At 35.6% G+C, this 23,284-nt stretch overlaps 1 protein-coding gene across 1 annotated transcript in view; it reads right to left on the bottom strand.

The window, feature by feature from the left end:
• Nucleotides 1–1,691, bottom strand: part of LOC142338018 (uncharacterized) — a 100,791-nt gene extending 99,100 nt beyond the window's left edge. Inside the window, exon 1 of the mRNA XM_075387652.1 lies at nt 1,622–1,691. Within this exon, the coding sequence (XP_075243767.1) occupies nt 1,622–1,691 (70 nt within the window). The remainder of the gene's footprint in view (nt 1–1,621) is intronic.
• Between the last annotated feature and the right edge of the window lie 21,593 nt (nt 1,692–23,284).

The raw sequence follows: 23,284 nt of genomic DNA, 5'->3' as shown, positions 1-23,284 counted from the left end.
GTAAACCAGTCCAAAACCGAAATAATAAAATGTAGCTTTAAATTTGATCCATTATGAAACTTAAGTCAACGGGCAATAAAACAAAGTTTGCCCTGGAGGAAGAAAACTTAAATTGAGTAACCAGAACGTCTGCTCAAACGACAACTTTTGAAATTTCCATGCCATGCCTCTTCCACACAGAGCCTGATTGCAATCATAATCTTATCCTACAAGTAAAAGGCTGTATGGTCATACTATTGAAATAAAATGAAGAAAAAGATCCCTCATTTTATGAGTCGTAAGATCAAGAGACATTAATTGCTTTTACAACTATCGCTTTTGGCTACCGCTATTGCAACTATCAAAAACATGATGCCTAATGTTTCAGCGATGTGAAAAAATGTTTTTTTACCCCTTTCACCGGATTTCTTAGAAAAAAGAGACTTCCGTACACGGGTTGGAACATAGCACCTCCTGCATGTCAACAACTTCTTATTCAATTGCGCTATCTGTCAATTACTGCAATGATATTTTCTGTGAATTTAAGATAAGCGTTGAAATTAGCGCGGTGAATATTCGTAAGATTTGCAATTTTAGCGTAGGAATTTTTTTTCACCGCTGTAGAATTTGGTAAACCCTACTTTTCTCGAAAAATTTTGCAATAAAAATGGATACAGCCTGAAGTTCGAAAATCGGTTACCATCAAAATGCTAGTAAGACTGTTGGCTTGCAATTCAAGGCCATTTGACTGACCAGCCTTTTATGGAACAAAAAAAGGTTACTTAGAAGTTGAGTGGGTGCAATATTGATTTTCTGAGAGGGACCGAATTTGTAAAAGTTAGTTATCATCAGGTATTTACCTCAGTGCGGTTAAACTTGGTAGGGAGATAGTGAATACCGTTGGGCAAGTTCCGTTGTTGTCAGTTTTGGGGAATTTGTTTTAGAGATACCGTGTGGGGGGACTTTAAACTTCCAAATAAGGCTTAAATTCTTGAGTTCATAGTTTGACCGACTGATTAATTGGTAGCGTCATAAGTCTGATACTGCTTTTGTTGTAGTTTGAATAGCTTGAATAGAAATCAGCAATGTATAAAGAAGGCGTTGAGGTCATTCAATTGTTCCTTTGAAGTCATAACAAACTTTACGTAAGAAAGGTCTATCTAATGTGGTCGATAATGTGAAGTGAACAGATTCTTTTGTTTTGATCATTCTTGTACGTTGTTGCTTGTTAAGTTACTTAGGAGTAGAACCATGGCATTACCAAAACACAACCATAACACAGCTGTAGCTCAGGAGTTGACCTGTAGAGGAGTTGTGATAACAAAAACATTGTTGAGGGAGTTGAATTGACTTGATAAAATGAGAACACCGGTTTGAGCGATTGGAAACCAGAACACCGGTTTGCGCGCTTGAAAATCAGAACGCTTGAGAACACCAATCAACCGCATCTAGATCAAGCGGCTTGAGTGAGAGCTTGTAGAGTTAGAGAATAGCAGCTCTTAGTGGTGAATTTGGTTAAAGTTGTGAACCATCTTCTATAATAAAACTCTGGTTGATTATTGATTTGATTTTGTTATCTTTCACATTTTCTGTTTATTCATTTTATGTTATTTGATTACTCAACTCAATTCATTATTCTAACCAGAGTTTCTTACAGCCGACAAGAGCAGCGTGGGGGCAAAATAACCCTCCGATAGAGGTCCGAGAGCCATCAAAACACCCCTTTCAATTTGTTAGAGTTTTGGGCGCTAGTCGGTCCCCAGCTAGTCAGCCTAAGCAAAGTACAAAATTCTACAGTGGCGCTTCTGGGTGGGCTTTCTCGAGACTTCTTGACGGTTGGAGTGGATTGGCGGCTGTGATGGTTGTAGTTGGAGGTTGGACTTTGCAAGTGCGAACAACAAGAGAGTGAAGAAGAATTGACTTGTGCGACAGCGAGTGAAGAAGAAAGAGAAATCCGTGGACAGAATCAAGTCGGGTCTTGACGGAGAGAGAGAGAGAGAGAGAGTGCGAGTGTGCAGAGCAGTTTTCAGTTGAGTTGGAGTTCGACTGTGGGTATTGTTATCATTTAGCTTTTTTTGAGACTAGAAGATAGAGAGAGTGACTTTTGACTTAGCCAAGAGCGTAAGTTGCGTGAGACTGAGTTTGTACAGAGAATTGAGTAGAGTATCGGCTTTCTTAGAAGAAGGTTGTTACAGGGCCTTGGCCAAGATCAAGAGATTTGTGAGGCAAGGTAAAGAGAGAGAAGTGAGAAATAGAGGTAGTCTAAAGAGAGAAAAGCTAATTGAGAGCAAGTTATTCAAGACTGTAATTGTTAGTAATTGGCTTCCTTGAGAAGAAGAGGGCCAGTTCAGAGTACCGAGAGCTTAAAACAGGAAGTTGGTAAGCTGGTATTTGACAAGTAACAGTTGCGTATGTAAAGTTTGGTGAGTATAGAGTAGAGTTTAGAGAGATTAGATTTGAGGGAGAGGGATTTTCCACGCGGTTTTTGTTTTTTTTTCATACTGGAGGAACACGAGTTAGAGAGTTTGACTCTGAGAGAGAGAGCAAAAGAAGTTTGCAAAGTAGGTCAGTGTTGGTTCAACAGCAGCAAGATTTCAGTTAAGATTGGCAAAGCAGATTAAGTCAGGTTAGAGGAACAGTAGTTACTGATAGGAGAGGAGGAACTGGGCTTAGAGTGAGAGGCTACGGGATCTTCTCAGAGAGAGAGAGAGGACTGCTGGATAGAGTAGAAGAGTTAGAGTTGAGGAGCACCACTAGTAAACGGAGAGGGAAAAAAACATAATTACTTAGTAAACATGGATTGGAGTGCGTTCCCGTTTGTAGAGTATTTTCCGTCGGAAAGGTTTCCGAAGTGGGAAGACTGGAAGTTGTACTACCTTGACGTTGTAGACGTTTTACAAATGGGTGAGGATCAAGCTATGTCGTCAATGCTTGGTCTATTGAGAGGATGGGCGTTGCAAGTGGTTTTGGATTTGCCATTCAGATTCTGGTTGTCGGAAACTGGTGAAGTGGTAATGTCGTTAGAACAATACTTTGACATCATTGACGAGAGACTTTCTTTAATAAAGGGGAAAAATTGTGATCATACGGATAGTAGTAGAAGTAGGGGAAGAAATATAACGGAAGAAGAAGCGGAAAGTGAGAAAAGTCAAGCAGAAGGCAGGATAAAATACTCCTTAAACGAAAACTCAGATGGAATTTCTGAGCTTAGTGAAGTTGGTTTGGATTTAGTGGCAACAGGATGTAGTAGCCAAGATGAAGCAATGAGGAAGTTCCAGAACGTGGTGGATTTGCTACAGTTGAGTGAGGAGCAAGCAGAACAATTAAGTCTGAGTATGTTTGGAGAAGAGCAAGTAGGTATTAAGTATCGGTACGATGAAAGAACCGGACAGGAAATAATTGTTATCCCTAGTGAATGGCTCGAGACAAATATTGCTTCTACGGAGTTCGAAGAGGAGACATTTGAAAGTTTTGATGCAGAAGCGTGTCGAGGAAAAGAAAATGCCTGTAATAGAGCTGAACAATGCAAAAACTTTGATGCAGGAAAGGGATCGGAGCATAGAGAGTTCGAGTCACAAGTTGAAAAGCAAGAAGAGGAAAGGAAGCACCGTGAGACGCTGAACCACGTTGATATAGAGAGCAAGAAACAGAGAAGACTACAGGAGGAGAATAGGGAAAAATTCTTGTCTAAGTTGGAGAAAGTAGTTACGCCTGAAGGTTTTGTCTATTACGTTGACAACTCTTCAGCGAACAATGGGGGTGATGACTGCTTTCCCAATAGCGACTCTGACAATGGGGGCAGTAAGGATGAGGAAGTTGAGTTTCGCTCTGAACAGAATGAGTTGGCTGTTTGTACTCAAGAGAAGAACAGCGACTGCTTAGATCTCTTGTCACCTGAGTTTTTGTCTCTAGTAGGAGGCGGTGAAGTCGATATGAGAGAGATGGAATCCAATCAAAGAACTTTTGCAGAAAGCCTAGCTGAAGACTATCTTAGAGCTACATGGAATGAAGGGATTGACACTGTAATTGAAGAAGTCCCGTGTGTAGTTGAGAGAAGGGGTTGTGTATCTAGTAGAGATGAAGTGGATTCTTTTCGAAACAAAAATAAAATCAGAGAGAAAAGTATTGGTTCCGTTTGCCCCGCGAGCGTTCGTTCTGGACACTGGCGATGTACAGACTTACAAACAAATAGTATTGCAGAAATTTTCAGACAGGTTGAGTGGAGTGGCAACCCGGGTGACTTAAAAGGAAAATGGCTAAAGCTTTGGGCAGTTAATAATCCACAAGGGGATGCAGCGGTTAAAGAGTTTGAGGCTGAGCTGGAAATTATCACACGGGCAGTTGTGGACTTTCAAAACGATAGGTGCGTATTCCGGAGTCCCAAAATTTTGAATAGACTAAATAGGATTCAAGTGCTTTCGAGGGGTTGCCAAGTAGACTCCTGCTGGGAAACCACAGGGGTTCTGGAAGTTAATGGATCTGGCACGTCTAATGCTGACTATGTTCAAGGCGCTGATAACTGTCCTTCAGTGATTTCAGTGTTACAACCAGGGAACAGTTCAGGTGAATATAGACTACAAATGCTGTCCTTAGCTAGAGTAGCTGAGTTCGAATGGGAAAACTCATCAGAGATTCCTACAGAGGGTATAATTGTAGCGATTTCCACAAGAGAGCGGGATCAACTCTCCAGTTTCACTGAAGTAATAGAAAGAGTTGCGGTTTGTTTAGTTAATGACACTATAAAAACAACTGTTCACCATAAGGGAGTGATGGTTGCCTACAGGCCTGTTTCTGAGGAATGTCAAGAATTACAGAGAAGCCATAATCGTACATTGGGAGTTGAGAACCAGTCGTGCTTAAGTAGGTCCGATCTATGGGCCCGACTGGAAAAGAACTTGTCTAGAGTTGAAGACACGTGGCCAGAAGAAGAAGATGGAGGGGAGACTGTCCCGGTTCGGCAGAAATATACTCCGCGCCAGTCCGGCACCCATTTAAACAAGTTTTTCTTGACTACCCCAATTTTAAGAGAAAACCTGATTGTCCCAACTTGTCATAACAACTGGAGAACAGCTGAAGTGTCTTTGGTTGAGAACATTTTGAGAGCTTTGGAGCAGTTCTTTATGAAAAGCCAAAAAGACTTAAGAGAAAGTTTTTCTTTTCAATGGTCAAGTCAAGAACGGAATTTGGGCCAACAAAGAACGGCTAGGCGAAAGAGGGTAGGTTTTAGAAGTCAGTACACAAAATTCTATAAGAAGCGGCTAGAAAACTTCGAAAGCGGTGTTCGAAAGCGAAATCTGAGACGGAGGAAATGCAGAATGGAGGCCGATTTAAGTCGCAGTGAGCAATCAGCTGAATTACGCGGCTCATGTTGTGAGGACTTGGGATCCAGGAGTTGTGGTCAGGTGTCAGCAGAAGAGAGTAAGTCTTGCAGTTCACCAGAGGACTTAGCAACTAATGAGCGAAAAAACGGGCAAGTAAGTCAATTTAGAAGTTCGAGCCATCAGCTGATTTACAGTACTATGGTAACAGAGAAGTTGATCGCAACCGAGGAGTTGGACTTTCGGTCTACTCTTGACAGTGAAGCTGGAAACTCCTTGGGACGATCGGAAGTTATTGATGTCATGACTTCAGATAGAGTGGAAGATAGATATCTGGACGCCCAATTGAACGCAGAAGTCGAGGGAACAGAGGAATTACGGAGATTTAATGAGGGAGATATAGGGCACAGCAATGTGTGGATGGTTGAAAGAGACTCTGATGACCTGTGGTTCCGAATGGGAGTGGCGTATGATTGTGTTAATCAGGGCCACGGCCCTCGAAAAGAGTGTTATCCTTTTTCTTTGGGGTATTCAAACGACTTTGGAATCAGAAGCGAGGAGGTTGATTCAATGCCTATTGCGGGGTACCCGACAGTTGATAGCACAAATGATGTAGTGTACAGCAGAAGACGGGAGCCTCAGTCAGTAGCCGATTTGCATTATGAGATGATGGGATCGATAGGCGATGTCCACCACAGAAGGGAGGAGTTCTGTCAGACAGGATTCTGTTTCAACGGTTGTGAAGACTTGTTGTCACGAGGGACAATGTGGCTTCAGACGAGTCGGAAGGAGAAATGGAGCAGGTTGAAGCTGATGAAGAGATGGTGCTGGAGGAGGAGACCTCCAGATGTGAGGTGTTGGTCCAGAGAGGAGATGGGCGGACATCCTTTCAAGCATCGAAGGAAGAAAGATTTTGAGGAAGTACAGTCGGTTTCGTAATCTTCAGCCCGATAGCTTCTTTTAATTTGGTATCCTATTAATGTGTTTGAAATTAGTTTCTGTGTCTAATCATTTGTCGGTAGAGTGCTAAAGTTAGTCCGAAGAATTGGTTAATGGTCCAAAGTTTGTTTATGTGGTGAAATAATTGGTAAATACTTTATTACAAAACTGTAACTGGTAGAGGGTGCATGAATAATCAGTGGTTAAACACAGAAACTTGGTTTGTGAATATTAAGTAGAGCTTAATGGTTGCATAGTTTATAAAATGAACCTCGAAATAGTAATACATAGGTGAGTTGAACCAATTTAATTGAATTTGGAGTTACTGAAATTGTTGAAATTGAATTTTTGGTGAGATGGCCGGGGGAAATGATGTAAAGACTAGATGGTTCAACTAAACAGTTATTGTGTAATTAAGTCGTAACAGAACGTGGTATTTAGTTGCCTTTTTTTAACGGAGACAAGTTTTTAATTTGCGTAATCGTTTTTGTAGTTTTAGCCACATTTGTTCATTCCAATTCAGTTGCTGTAAATTTGATTAATGTTCTAGAGTAATGCGTTGATGTACTACTGATACTTATATGTAGATAGCGATGGTTCACAATTTGATCTACTAGGCCTAGATTAAGTGAAAATAACTGCTGTGATGTGTTGAGGATTTAGTTAAGGAGAAAGTAAGGTAGGCATGAAGCAAAAACTACTGATAAGGGAGACTAGATGTATCAATAAGACAAGCCAAACACTTTTTTTAAGATTCGGGTTAGTTAAGATTTAAGTCAAATGCCAGTTTTAGCAATTATTCGGGAGAATAATAGTGTAGAAGGGAGGAGTGTAGAATTTGGTAAACCCTACTTTTCTCGAAAAATTTTGCAATAAAAATGGATACAGCCTGAAGTTCGAAAATCAGTTACCATCAAAATGCTAGTAAGACTGTTGGCTTGCAATTCAAGGCCATTTGACTGACCAGCCTTTTATGGAACAAAAAAAGGGTTACTTAGAAGTTGAGTGGGTGCAATATTGATTTTCTGAGAGGGACCGAATTTGTAAAAGTTAGTTATCATCAGGTATTTACCTCAGTGCGGTTAAACTTGGTAGGGAGATAGTGAATACCGTTGGGCAAGTTCCGTTGTTGTCAGTTTTGGGGAATTTGTTTTAGAGATACCGTGTGGGGGGACTTTAAACTTCCAAATAAGGCTTAAATTCTTGAGTTCATAGTTTGACCGACTGATTAATTGGTAGCGTCATAAGTCTGATACTGCTTTTGTTGTAGTTTGAATAGCTTGAATAGAAATCAGCAATGTATAAAGAAGGCGTTGAGGTCATTCAATTGTTCCTTTGAAGTCATAACAAACTTTACGTAAGAAAGGTCTATCTAATGTGGTCGATAATGTGAAGTGAACAGATTCTTTTGTTTTGATCATTCTTGTACGTTGTTGCTTGTTAAGTTACTTAGGAGTAGAACCATGGCATTACCAAAACACAACCATAACACAGCTGTAGCTCAGGAGTTGACCTGTAGAGGAGTTGTGATAACAAAAACATTGTTGAGGGAGTTGAATTGACTTGATAAAATGAGAACACCGGTTTGAGCGATTGGAAACCAGAACACCGGTTTGAGCGATTGGAAACCAGAACACCGGTTTGAGCGATTGGAAACCAGAACACCGGTTTGCGCGCTTGAAAATCAGAACGCTTGAGAACACCAATCAACCGCATCTAGATCAAGCGGCTTGAGTGAGAGCTTGTAGAGTTAGAGAATAGCAGCTCTTAGTGGTGAATTTGGTTAAAGTTGTGAACCATCTTCTATAATAAAACTCTGGTTGATTATTGATTTGATTTTGTTATCTTTCACATTTTCTGTTTATTCATTTTATGTTATTTGATTACTCAACTCAATTCATTATTCTAACCAGAGTTTCTTACAGCCGACAAGAGCAGCGTGGGGGCAAAATAACCGTCCGATAGAGGTCCGAGAGCCATCAAAACACCCCTTTCAATTTGTTAGAGTTTTGGGCGCTAGTCGGTCCCCAGCTAGTCAGCCTAAGCAAAGTACAAAATTCTACAACCGCATTCTGCTGGTAGCGCTGAAAAAATTTTTTTCACCGCATTCTGCTGGTAGCGCTGAAAATTTTTTTCACCGCATTCTGCTGGTAGCACTGAAGTTTTTTTCATCGCATTCTGCTGGTAGCGCAGAATTTTTTTTACCGCATTCTGCTGGTAGCGGTGAAAAATTTTTCAACGCTTAAGCGGTGAAGAAAAAATTTTCACCGCTTAAAAGTTTTTTCACCGCATTCATCGCATTGAACGCAAATCTTACACTTTTATACAAATTCACCTCAAATCTTACATATTTTTGCGATTTTTAGCGGTGACACCTCGACCCGGGTTTTCCTAATTTGTCAGAATATGTGTTTTGTTCAAATAACGATTTGACCTATGCTTACATTACCTGTGCATATATCTGCAGTCGTAGATGTCACTGCATCCGCTCTATTAACACATGTTGGCCAGTTTGAAACAGTTACAGTGAAGGAGAACTCTGCACCATAAGAGAGACCAGTGAACTGGATAGGAAGAGAACTCTGGTTCGTATATACAACAGATAAGGCTGGTGCAGCTGTTACGTTGAAGTATTCCAGTCCCAGTACAGGCGTTGGAGTAATCATTCGCAACCAGATTTCATCCGGTCCTTCAGTTGTCATTAGTAAGGATATTTCTTCAAGTGCTGAAACAAATCAATCTCTATCAACCGCAAGACAATGAATTAATTAATAGGCTTTATTTGAAGCCTTCAGGCTTTGAAATCTGATTTTAGCAAAACTCTTTCTTGCAAGAGCCTAACAAGATAAGTATCTTTTCTGCTGGACTTCTGCAACATAACCGTCAGATTGGACTTAGTCGAGAAATATCGGGAGGTGTTTCTATGTAGATCCAGTATGGGTTATGCGTATAGCGTTAAAAAGAAGATGAGGAAATACTGAAATAGTTCTTACCTGTGCATATAGTTAAACTTATGGGTTCACTATCAATTACAGCTCCACCTCCACAATCCGTACTTGTTCCAATCACAGAAACAATCTGCACAGTGTAACTTCTCCCTGGTTCTAAATTGTCCAGAGTCACATTGCCATCAGCCGATGTTGATTGGATCCTTGTGAAGTTGGAAATCTTGGTTTCATTCTCCGACAGTCCAACCACAGCGAAAGTGTCAGAAGAATTTATCATTCTCCCGATGAGAGTAATTGCTGTTTGGTTTACCATTGCAACATTTAGCTCAACATCTTCTGTGATAATTGGTGCAACGGGGACTGAAAAATATTCGAATGATTATTCTGAGATATCTGTCCCAAAACGCCACAAGTTTAGGTAAAAATAACAGATTAAATGATGAAAAAACTGTATTGATTAGACATATAATGCTACGAGTGGAGAAGGTTGAATTCATTTTAAAATCTTAAAGTTGATCCAAAAAATGATCTGGTAATTATCTTTTACAAAATGAAGACAACTTGAACAAATAAAAATAACATGTTGAAAAAATTTTTTCTCTTTTAAAAAGTGACGAAATAACCACAGTTTTTTCCTGCGAGAATTTACTTTCCATGTAATAAGTGTGTGCCCAAAAGAACATTTTTGTGCAGTAATTTTTAAGCATGTGTTTTTCACGTTGTTCAACTTTATTTACTAGTATTTGCATTGGGGTTTTATAAACTGTAAATCTCTTTTCGTTTAAGATTTTGTACTTCTTGAATTTTTTATCTGAACTTTGAAGTACATTAAGTTAGTGTCTTGAGTATAATTTTAATATCTTAGTTGTTTTCTGAAAGGTTCAATTCGTACACACTGGCCACCTTTAGGTTCTCAGAATCCAGTAGTTGTAATCTTTTTGAAACAAAAATTTAATTAGGCTGCAGTTCCACAACTCAGCAGGGAATGATTCTTTGGGGTTTTTTTAAATTCAGTCCCTTATCTTCCTAACTTGGCATTTTAAAGTTCCTTAGAGCTGAATTAAAAGTGGTGACTGTTATTTTTGCACTTTCTTTAGCGAGTTAAATTAATGAAGAGGGGCAATTACTATTTTGATCCAAATGTTCGTTATCTAATGTCATTTTTCATAACATTTATTTTGTTCTTTCATCACAAATGTCCAAGTTGGCAACGTTTCAAACAGTGCTGTAAAATTTGTTGTATGTACGTGAATTGAGAATCATCTTTCTTTTTTAATTCCGATTTGTTTTTTTTTTTTTTTCATAATGAAAAATAGTTGAACAAAAAGCTGTTATTAAAGCAATCTTGATAATTACTGCTTAACTCATTTGATTTTTCAATCAGATGCTTTTGTTCGACACCCATGAAAAAATAATTCCGGATCTTGGTATGATTTATATAGACACTGATGAACGCGCTCCTGTAGGAAGAGGAAGAGGAAGGTTGAGGTGTACAGACAGAATAAACCGTTAATCAGACTATCTTCGAACCGCAGTCGGAGAACATTTTTTTCTTCCGTTAATTCTTCCACGCTTTGAGAGAACATGGAAAAGCGTTTAAAGCCATCTATCGATTCAGAAACATGCAAAAGTGGCATACTAAAGAATTTTTTTCTCGGCACAGATTTTATTTTCATTGGCAAAACACTATAACTTGTACTTTGATTAATTGAATATATTACAGTACGCATTATTTTTTTCAAAAAAGAATATATTAATGCGATATTAAGAGTTTTTTTCATGTATAAAATCATTCACTGATGACACTAATTTGAACGCACTTGATTCTGATCATAGGCGATTTCGTGTGCAGTTGAGTCTGATCAGAGATGGAATTGAGCGCACATTAGTTTGACCAGATATCAATTTCTGTCTATAGTTCTCTCTAGTCAGAATTCACATGGAATTCTATTCACTATAATTGTTCCGACCCTCTTGAGGGGGGAGGAACGATATACTCAAATGGGTTTTTTTTTGTTCCGTGAATTTTCGCCGATCGATATATTCATCGTAGAGAGTTGAGACTGGTATCATTAGAAAGCTCGTCCAGCGTAGAATATGGAATTAAAAAGATTTTTTTAATTTTCGTTTTCTACAGGGAGTTATCGAGGTTTAAACTTCTGAAAAAAGTAGAGTGAATTCACGTTGTTTTTATTCACATTTTCCGGAATTTTTGACTAAATTTTCGTCAGTTTTGCTAAAATTTGCTATAATTTTTAAGAATAGTGTCGTTTATTTTATTTTTGAACACGAACAAGCATTGTTGATCGATTTAAGTTAATTTTTTTGGTCAAAAAATCTGGATAAACATTTCAAAATTTAGCCTTTTTCATCAAAAACAGCACGAAATAAGCTACTTTAGTCCACTTTGATTAAATTTGCCGACAGTACACCCCCAAACAACACTCATACAACCTTTGTAGACTCAGAGGGGGCTATTTCTACTTCAGAGTCCGCTGAGATTGCTCTGTAGTTAAAACTCTGCCTTTTTTGCTAACTTTACTAGTTGATTATCAAAAATGCAGAATTTATTTTGAGTTTTCAACTAACAAATTATCTGTATCTACAACATTCGAAAAATCAATTGTTCCTAACGGAAAATAAGCATTAGCAGGGATAGTTGTGGGCCATTCTTGGACTGTTACAATCCAAAAAAAATCGGGTTGTAATCAGTCGGTCTTTTTTTTGAAAAAAAAAAAGACTTTTTTTTTAATAATAAAGAACAGAACATATCAAATCAAAGCTCAGGAGTGATAGGTCCAACCAATTTGCTTACTAAGCAGGTCAGAGCTATTGCATTTAGTTTTTTACTTGAAAGTTTAAGGTCGTTTCTTTTCTTTAAAAAAAATAATTGACTTTTAAATAAATAATGGCTTAATTAACTTTTCCTCTATTTTTGTCTTAATTTGTTCAACTTCCAGCTTAGTTTCAGCAAAGAAAGAAAGCTTCTTCTTTCTAATGATTTAACATTCATTCTTGGTTGCAGTTTTAAGCCTGAAGTTATTGTTTTCTGGCTTTGATACTACAAGATTTTAGATTTTTGTTTGTTTTGATATTTGCCAGTTTTTCACGTTTTCTAATTTTGTCACATTATCACATTATCACAGTTCTCATGTCACGTTATTAGCGTTCCAAATAAGGCACATATTAAAATCGTAAAAGATAGACATCATCGTTTTAACGGCTTCGACGCCTCTTTCTTGAAGAAATCAATTGAATTTTTTAAATTTTGTCTAACTGTCATTTATACTTTGTCGTTTCGGTCGTATGAAATTTCCTGTAGAGTGATAGCTTTCATTGGCTTTTCATGGAAAAATAGAAGAACCGATATTCTGATATTAGTAGATAGCTGGTGGCTTTCATGACTTTGAAAACAATCGTTTTACAAAATTAAAAAAAAGTTTTCAATTTCGCAATTTTGTTCTTTTTATGTTTCTTTTTGTTACCTAATCTCGTTAGTTAATCACAGGTCAAATATGACATTATAGGTGTCAAGGGAATAAAAGGGATTGGTGTCCCAAAATCTTTTTTTAAAGAATTTGTTATGACCTTACTGGCTTCGACACCGGTTTTTCACAAAAAAAAGTAAATTAATTCGATTTTTGTCATATTTGACGTTCTTTTTGTAGATGCAAGAAATATTCTGTATAATTGCAGGTCTCGAGGGCTCCTCTGTTATGAATAAACGACCCTATTTAGATAGTTCTTTTCGTAATTAATGCCTTTCGTGACATTGAATGTAATTTTGTTTCGCAAAAAAAAATTAAAAGTATTACTTTAGCACTTCGCTTTTTTGTCTACTTGTTACTTAGTCTTACTAATGAATGGCCACGTAATACATTATAGCTGTTTCAAGAAGGCGCAATCAAATATATTTTGAGGACCAAAATATGGCTTGACGGTTTTGACAGCCTTTTCTGGCAAGTTTCATTTGAAATTTTGTTTTTTTTGTTGTTCTTCTTAGCCGCTTTAAAAAATGAATAAGGACAGGTCCTAATGCCCTTCTATAGAAACAGTGGTTATCGCAAATTTGTGATAATATTAATTGACTCATAATGGTATTTATTACTTTGTAGTTAACTGTTTCAAAAAAATAATTTAATTTTTTTACTTTACTGTTTTTGTTCTTTTTTGTATAATTGTTACCAAACCTTTTTATGGACTGGTCGCATATGTTTTCTGGTGATTTATAAGTTATTTTTGTTTAGTTTTAGGTTTATCTGACGGTTGACTTTTTATCTGACGGTTTATCTGACGGTTTATGTTGACTTTTTTATTAAATTTAGTTTTTAAGAGGGACATAAATTTTTTGATGTAATTAATGTTTGTTGTTGTTGTTGTTTGATTTTGCTGTTCGTCTTGACTCGCTTTCTTAATATTGACATATTACAGCAATCTAATGCATCAATTTTTACTCCACTGAGTTCTTTGCTTTGGAGGCTATCTTATCGTTCATACAGAATTTTTTGAAAAAGACTTGGACTTTCTTGGGATTCGCAAAAAATGTTTTTTGGGTTTTTCTATCTGTTCCTCATTTGGTAGACAATTATGCCAAAATTGTGGATGGGCGGGGTCGTAACCTTATGTGCCATCGCACATTATCGAGCTGCCTTGTTTCAAAATCTGTCAAATGCTATTTCGGTTAACTGAACTACAAAAATTTTACTACCTCAGATAACATCACAATGTTTTTAGCTATGTTATATCGGATCAGGTCTTAAGAAATGATTTTACTTTCAGCTTTTGTTCACTAAATACTGAATATCTACTTGTGCATGCTGATGCAACCGTTGAAGTTGGGTGATTCGTTCCAACTTCACACAAAGTTCTGATTGTCACTGAAATGGTAAACTTATATTGTGATCCAGCAACCAGTCCAGAAAATTGTAGCGGAAGAGACGATACGGACTCATTCCTGAATGTTTGCGCAATTTGGGGTGTTGATTCAATAGAAAAGTAGTCCCATCCATAGTTCGGAGTTATGGATGACATTTCAATTGTTGTAGTGTTTATGTGAACCAGCGCCACTTCGATGTTCGGGGGATCTGAACAAAAAAGGAATTATAATATAATCGAAAACTAAAGCGAAAGAAATTATCCATTTCAGTTGGGGCAATTTTTCATCAACAATTGCATTAATCGAGAAACAATTCTGCATTTTTATAGGTTAATTAATTACCGGTACAAAAACCGAGAGACAAAATGCCGCTGTCAATTACGCCTCCTTGTCCACAATCTGTGCTTGTTCCAATTAGAGACACGATCTCTACAGTGTAACGTCTCCCAGGTTCCAAGTTGTCCAGCGTCAAGTTATCATCAGCCGATTCTGACTGGATCCATGTCAAGTTTTCAATCCTCGTTCCATTGTCCAACAGCCCAACCACAGCGAACGTGTCCGAGGAATTGATCTCACTCCCAATGAACGTAATAGAGTTTTGGTCTGCAATGCCGATGCTAAATTTATCTTCTGAGCTGATTTGTGGTGGGGCAGGTTCTGAAAATGATCGTACTTTTTTTAATTTCCCCGTTGACTATAGTATGATGATAAAATAGCATGATGAAAATAATAGAAATAAGAGAACATTGAAATTTCCAAATAAATAACACAAAAAAGAAGACCGAAAATTCTAATTCTACATAAAAATTTACCTAATTTTTCATTTTGAGGCTCAATGCAAATGTCAAAAGCTATATTTGACATATTTTGAAATAACGCTTTAAAACAAAGAAAAAGCGCCAAAAATTTGACCTGAATGCCTGACTGAATTGTTTCGTTTTGTTTGTTTTAGATTATTGCGCCGGTGCAAGACAAGGCCTAAATATACTCGGACGGCAAATTGTCGTATATACAATGTACCATTGTTTTTGGGAATTCATTTTCACTATGTGCTTCGGTCAAATTGTTTAAATTGTTTTTCATCTTCAGTTGGCTTTTTGATAAACACACTTTTTTTCAAAATATTGGCATCAGATTTATTCTTCAAGACAACTACTGTTTGGTTGAGTACGTTGTTTTATACTGAAGTCAAGTCCATAATACCAAAACGGAGCAGCAAAAATGAGTAAAACTTAAACATTTGATCTAAATGCACTAAATAGTACTTGTTTTGCATGTTTTGGATGCCAAATTAAACCTTTTTTTTAAAAAAGGTTGCTCTCCTCAAGAAATTGAGTTTCGGTTTTACCTAATATGAAAAAATTAAAGTAACTTGAAATTTTAGAAAAAAAATTGTGAAACTTATTCAGAAAATGATTCTAATAAAAACCAAAAAACTAAATTCTATAAAACATTTTCTTTTTATGTTTTTGATGCAAGCGTTAACCGAGAACTCTAACGCTGAAAGCATCAAAAAATTTAAAAGTTTGATATTAAATGATAAGTTTTTTGTTTCATCCATCCACTCTCTGAAACAGTTTTCAAGAAAGCAGCTGAAAAATTAACCATTCAGTAACAACTTTATCTGATTGAAAAAAAGTTAGTACAGTAAGAGAAACCAAATATTTTTTCTTTTCTAGTAGCTCGATTTGACACAAACATTTAGGGTAAAGTGAAGAACGTATCGTGGAAAAAACACTGAAAAACAAAATTCTTTACCAAACATTCAAATTACTGACATGGCCGACAAAGTAACAGATAAAAGCAACCGTTGACCGGCGTCGACAGTGAATCAATTACAACTAATTAAAAATATATCCTACTTCTTTCTTGTTTCAAATGAATGGTGATATAATTTAGTCGAGTTTCGTTAAAATCAATCAAGACAGTGAAATCAGATTTCATGATAAAAGATGTTGTGTTGCATACTAGTACCAGATAAACTTTGCTTTAAAAAATTTCAAGAAACTAAGTGAGCAAAAATTAATAAAAAAGGGCCTTAGAAACTAAGAAAAACAAACATAATTACTGCTAAAACTTCGGATAAAGTTTGGTGCAATTAAAATGTCTAAAAAATCTTTTTGGGCTAAGATTTATCCAAAAAACTTTGAAGATGATGACAACACTTGTTCTGGCCAAAATAAAACAAAAACTTTTAGAGACCTAAATGTCACCAAATTTTAAAAAGTGTAGAAAATCTGATTTGCTTTCCACTAATTTAGCTTAAAAGTAGCAACAGAAATAATCAATTGTTTTAACTCATTTGCACTCTCTAAAAAATTTACAGATAATAAGCAAACGAATAAGCTTCTAAGCTGCTACCTCGAATAAGCAAGACAAATAAAAAATTTGTAACAAGACAAATAAAAAATGTTGTTGAAGAACTAAAAACCTGTTTAATTTAAAATCTTCTTTGTATTTAAGTGTGCAGTATCAATACAAAAAAAGATGATTTTTACATGCATATGAAGTGTCATCGTAGGGCAAAGATTTGACAAAGAATTTGCTTTAAAAATTTTTTTTAAAAAGCACAAAAATTAGGTCTATATGTAAGATAGAACTAATTATATAAATGAGGCTAGCATAAAAAATATCGGATATTTAAATCTTAAACTCATCACAAAATATGTAAAGTATCCTACTAAAATGTCATAGCGCCATTGCAATACACAAAATTTGTACTTCATAGAAATAAAGCGATAAGATGTTTCAAATGATGGTCTGTGTTTATTTCAGGCCTATACAGTGACTTAGGTCAAGTAGCACAAAACTGCTCCTCTATTGGGAAAGAAAATCCTGCCAATTTAGTTCAACTGCATAAATTGTGAATGAGAACAATTTAAACTAAGCAAAGTTCAAGGGGTCAAGGGAAAATGTTAATCAAAAATTAAGATCCGTTTAACAGGTTTTGAAAATTTGCAGAAAGTGGTAATTGATTATTTTCTTTGTAATTAGGTTTGCAATATCAAAACATAAAAAGATGACTTTGCATGCATATGAAGTGTCATCATCGTAGGGCAAACATTTGACGAAGAAATTTCTTTAAAATAAATTTTTGTAAAAGACAAAAACTAGGTCTAAATGTAAGATACAACTAATTATTTAAATGAAGTTATCTTAAAAAATATCGGGTTTTGAAATCTTAAACTCATCAGAAAATATGTAAAACATCCTACTAAAATGTCATAGCGCCATTGCAATCCACAATATTTGTACTTCATAGAAATAAAGCGATAAGATGTTTCAAATGATGGTCTGTGTTTTTTTCAGGCTTATACAGTGACTTAGGTCAAGTAGCACAAAACTGCTCCTCTTCTGGGAAAAAAAATTCTGTCAAATTTGTTCAACTTCATTGTGAATGAGAACAAATTAAACAAAGCAAAGTTCAAGATGTCAAGGGAAAATGTTAATTAAAAAGTAAAATCTGTTTAACAAGATTTGAAAACTTGCAGAAAATGATAATTGCTATAGCTAAGTTCAGAATTGTACTCTGAATTTCATCATGAAATGTCTAATAAGTGCCATGATCAGAACTCTGGTCATAGTAAAAATCATAATGGAAATTCTATGATTCAGTACTGAATTGTTATGACACATAGATCCGGGTAAGTAAATAGCTTATAGTTTGTTTCTTAAACTCCTATAATAGGTAAGTAGGTAATATGTTTGGATAAAAACCACGTGCACACATTTACCTAGCGAAATTTACCTTGCTCTTGTATTAGTGTTTCATTTTTTGGACAAGTATCATAATTACATACCTGTGCACGCTGTCACTATAACTGATGTGGGTTCATTCGTTCCGTAATCGCAGAAAGTGGTGATTGTTACAGAGATGTTGAGTATGTATTGAGAGCCAGGATTCAGTCCAAAAAATAGCAATGGTAGGACAGCAGATGTCTCATTCAAGATTGTCTGTGGAATCGAGGGAGTAGCATCAACAGAAAAGTAGTCCCACCCCGTGTTTGGAGTAATGGATGAAAGTTCAATTGATGTAGTGTTTCTTTCACTCAAATTTGCTTCGATGTTCGGTGGATCTAAAAAGAACAAAACAATAAAAGGTAAAAAAATCGAATAAAAAAACAAAAACCGAACGCCAAAATGTCGTTGATGATTAAAATCAGATCTCGTACAGCCTTCTAATGAAAAACAATTTTAAAATCTATAGCTTTGAACCTTTATTTGAATCACTAAGTCAATGATAACTATCATCGAACGTAGAGAAACCTATAATTTGTACTTACTCGTACAAATTGATACAGATTTCAGACGGCTCACAGATGTAATTCCTCCACAGTCTGTGGTCGTCCCAATAACAGAGATCAACTCTAATGTGTATCGTTTTCCTGGAGACAGGTTTTCCAATATCACATTGTCATCAGCCAACGTTGACTGGATCCGGGAAAACTGGGAAACACTTGTTCCCTTTTCCAGCAGTCCAACTACTGCGTAAGTGTCAGACGAGTTGATTAAACTTCCAACGAGCGTTATCGATGATTGATTTACAATTGCAGCGGTGAGTTGATCTTGTGGACTGATGTAGGGCGCATTGGGTACTAAAACAGGTATTCATTTCCGAAAAAAATCGATTCGTCAATTTAAAGTTATTACATACCGTCTCCTTTTTAATTTTCTATATTTAGTTAGAAAAAGTTGGAGAAAAGCTGATTTAAGCATAACTGTTTGTGAACTAATGTTGAGCGCTGATTCGAAAATTAATATGTCTTTTGTGAAAAGGGAGCAAATGACTGCTGGATTTTTGAGGGCATCAGATGACTGCGTTTTGAGATAAGGATTGCTCGATATTTTGCTTAAGTATTAGATGAAGGTTCTTTGGTCCTAAAAACGAACTTCATCATCATTTGAACCAACTTTTTTTCATCTACTGAAAGCAAACGCTTGAAATGACTCAACCTAAGATAATAAAACTATATCCAAATAATTAAAGAAAAGAGAAATATTGAAGAAATATCACCCTACCATAAGCCAATGGAAACGCAAAAAATAAAAAAAAACGGATGAAATGTTTTGTCCTCCAAATTTTTTTGATCAAATTTTTCCAAGAAATTTCTCACGAAAATTGGGAGCATTTCATCAAAAATGCACTCAGTTTTTCCAGTTGTACTGAATCCTTTATTCAAATGTATCAAACACAGGATTTTTTTAGGAACTTCGGCATCTATAGAATTAAGAGCTCTTTACATGCAAAATCGAATTAATCAACAAACTTATTCCGGTTAGTAATAAATTTTTGTCAAGAATTAGTGTATGCAGGTCTTGGATATTGTTGCAATGAAATTTTGCTAATATATTTAATATATTGAAAATCTGAAAAAAATCAAACCCGGATTAGACAAAATATTGCTATAGAATTCCTTGAAAAGCCGCCATATAATTATATTTTCTCAAAACCCACTGGGTCATAAACAAGTTCATAAAACGAAAATATATGGAAAAACAAATCCACAAACAACAAAGTTAGGAGGTTTGAACAATTTAACTAAAATCTGAGGAAATTTTTACACCAGAACTAAAAGGATAGTTTATGTTTTGCATAGAAACTTGCCAAAAAAAACTTAAAGTAAAAGTGTTTGCTGTAGTGGTCTTTTTTAAGTCCATCACTGTATACAAAATTAACTGGATTAACCGAAAAAATGATTTTGCCGTATATGTAAAGAGTTTTTCTTATTTTCAGCGACCCTTAGAAAGTTTAACCCGAAACAGTCAACTATCGTATTAAAATGTCGATCACTCGAAAGAAAGTTTATTATGATATTGAGCATTCGTCTCACAATCTTTTGAACAACCTTTCTATAACATTACGAGCGTCTACCGGTACCAAAAAAAATAGTAACAAAGAATGTGGCTGGCATTTCCTCTCATTTTTTGACGCCTAGGGTGGAAAATGATTAAACAAAGAGGCCCGGTAATGTGCGTGGGCACATAATATTTGAACCCCGCTCATCCACATTCTTGACTTAATTGGCTACCAAATGACGGGGAGATAGAAAACATTCAACAAAATACACATCATTGAATGAACAATCAATAAAATACAATAAGGCCACGCTAGATTGGTAGTAGGACTACTGGAAAGGACAGTAATAAAAATCAAACAACAAACAATATTTACGACCCAAATTCGATGTCTATAATAAAAAAATCATAATTTCAAACTCGCATCGGATAAAAACCACAACAAAACAATTTAAGCTCTACTTAATTAGACAAGATATGAGACCTGTCCCCAATGCGACTGGTTAACAGGTCGAGAAAAAGAGCAAATAACTGCCAAGTTCAAAAATACTTTTCCATTTTTGAAAACAATCAATTTTACAGTTATAAATGTCATTAGATAACTACTGAAACCACTAAAATGTTCCTTTATATCTAAATAGGAAGCAATTCAGACATGTAATCAGACATTTTTCGATTGCGCAAAAATTTAAAACCAATGGGATCAACGATTACTGATATAATTTAAAAAGAAACCAAACATCCTTTGAAGTGTAAAAATATTAAAAAACCTAATATTTTACGAAATCTCGTAGTAACTGTAGTATCAAATTCGAGAGACAAATGTTAGAAGCTGAAACCGTTATGAAGATTAGGTTATAACTCACCGGAAATGGGTTGTGGCCTTTGTTTACAGGGACTGATCTACAAATCGACCGAAAAACCAATTATAAAAGAAGAAGCTCAAAAACTCAAAATCATTTTTAAAAACGAATATTTACAAAAATCATAACAGGCATAAGAGAAAAACAAGAAGCAGTGGATTAAATTTCAAGATCCCAGGGAGCCAATTGAGCCTATTATAATAATGCCACCAAGTCCCGAGCCCACAAAAAACGATACACAGAGAAGTCAAACCTTCAAACAATTGTACAACATGACACTGTTCAAGTCAGCATAATTATAAGATATTACCTGCAAGAACTGTAAATCATCTTTTAGCTCCCTTATAAAATCGACGAGTCTTCCTTATAAAAGGACTACTTAGACATGTTAGTAAAAAACCCAAAAACTCTACACTACAGAAATCTCGAAAATTTTTTATGAAACCAAATTGTCGAAGCAATCAGTCATAACGTATAGCCAAGCAGGGAAAAGTGTTTGAATCTTTAAAAGTAATTGAGGCTTCTAATGAGTGAGATTGAATTACGTCGAGACGGAAATAAAAGCAAAGAGGAAAAAGACGAAAAAATTTTTGTTTAAATTGAAAGTCATCAAAACAGACAGCTCTAAACTGAATTATTTATCTAGGTTCAGTTGTAAGTCTTGTGGAAGCAATTAAGATCTTTCCTTATCGGCTTTAGGGCGACAAGGAAAAGAAAGACAAAAATAGGCAAAAATAAACCCACAAAGTTTAGCGATATAAAAGTATCTGAGCCCAAAAAGCATAAACTATTCAACAGAAAAAATTAACATATCCAGATACGCCTTTTCCATTGTTGTGTATTTTTCCTACAGTGCTTTTCTGTATTCGGACTTGTCAATAATGTGATAAGTCGACAAGCAAACAAAATTTGCAATTATGATTAAAAAAATAAAAAGAAAAACTGAAAAATCGTAGTACGAAAAAATTGAAACCAATTTTGTATATAAAAACGTTACAAATAGTAGTTTATAGCTCAAAAATAGTCCGTTTTTTGCCTGTTTCTACTGAGAATAAGCCCAAAGTTGAGAGAAATAAGATAAAATAATACAAAACTAAAAAATTCGCCGATATTTCGTTAAAACAATCATATTCAAAGTCATAACAGAGCTTATGTAACAACTGAAAGAACTATCTAGGTTCATTTATACCTGAAGGGGATCTTTGATTGGCCACACTAAGGCATTGGGCTACAGAACTATAAAAAACGAAACAAAACTGAAGAAGGCCATAAAATTTTTACGAAAACAATTGGTCAGAGCCATAAGAATCTTGAGCTTACTTCTGAAACCAAAATATATTCTTGTTGAGCTTTGTTTATTTTAAATAGCGTCTGTCATTAATTGAGCCCTGATTTGAAATTGTTGTCCTTAATTTACAGAAAAAAAACAATTAAATAGAGGAGATATTTTGAAAAAAAGTCTCGCCCCATTAAAATCTGAAAAAAATTATCACAAGGATCCATAGTTAGATCAAGGTGAACCCAGATGTTGCTGCGCGTATAATAAATCACTCAATTGTTACAATGATTGAGAAATGATCAATTCTATAAAAAAATTTTCAGTTTGTAAAAAAGTACAATTCCAGAAGACTCCTAAAGCCAGCGGGAGTGCAACTATTTCTTTTTTGAGCTGAGGAACATTCTGGCCGCAGTTTTACGATGTCTATTTCTCGCAAGTTTCAAGCAAGTGGGCTAAAAAAAGCAAAATTGGTCCTATTTTTGACGAAAAAAGTCTTAATTTTGAAAAGTTTAGCAAAAATTCTAGCCAAAAAAACGGATCGAACAATTGAACAACCCTCCTCTATCTTTAGAGATAAAATCTACAGCACTACAGTTGACAATTTTAACACACTTTACCAAAATTGACCACAATTTTGTCAAAATTGACGAAAATTTGGTCACAAATGTGAACAAAATTAGCTGAAATTCGTCTAATATTCACAAAACTTAAAACCTCGTAACTCCATATAAAAACCGAAAATTGGAAAAATCTTTTTAGTTCCACATTCTTCGTTGGAAGGGCTTTTTAATGATACCACTCACGACTCTCTACGGTTATTATATCGATCAGTCAAAATTGTCTGAACAAAAAAAACCATTTGATTATATAGTTTCTCCCCCCCCCCAAGATGGGTCGGAACAAACACTTGTGAGTAGTTTCCACTAGGCAATTAAATAGCAAAAAATGGAAAATACTTTTAAGGAAACATTTCAACCTTTTTCGAAGTGAAACGAATTTGCACAATTTAGATAAGCCTACCAAACTCTTAGAGGAAGTATTTATTGCAAAGAGAGCATAAAATAATAGATTTTGCATTCTAGTACACATATCTAAGTACGAATAATGGAAGCATTTCATTTAGTTACATGCTATGAAACAATAAAACCATTGTCAGGGGAGGGGGCATAAAAACACTGGGGAGCAAAACAGATCGAAACTTTGAAGTAAATAGTGACTCAAAATGTTTCATCACGTGACGAAAACACGTTGGAAAAATAACGCTACGGAACAATACTCGTCTGTAA

This window comes from Convolutriloba macropyga, chromosome 4 (genome assembly GCF_964194025.1).
Source record: "Convolutriloba macropyga chromosome 4, txConMacr16.3, whole genome shotgun sequence".
In the NCBI taxonomy this organism is placed as follows: Eukaryota; Metazoa; Xenacoelomorpha; order Acoela; family Convolutidae; genus Convolutriloba; species Convolutriloba macropyga.
The sequence above is the reverse complement of the archived record's forward strand: the minus strand, read 5'-3'. Positions and strand labels throughout refer to the sequence as shown.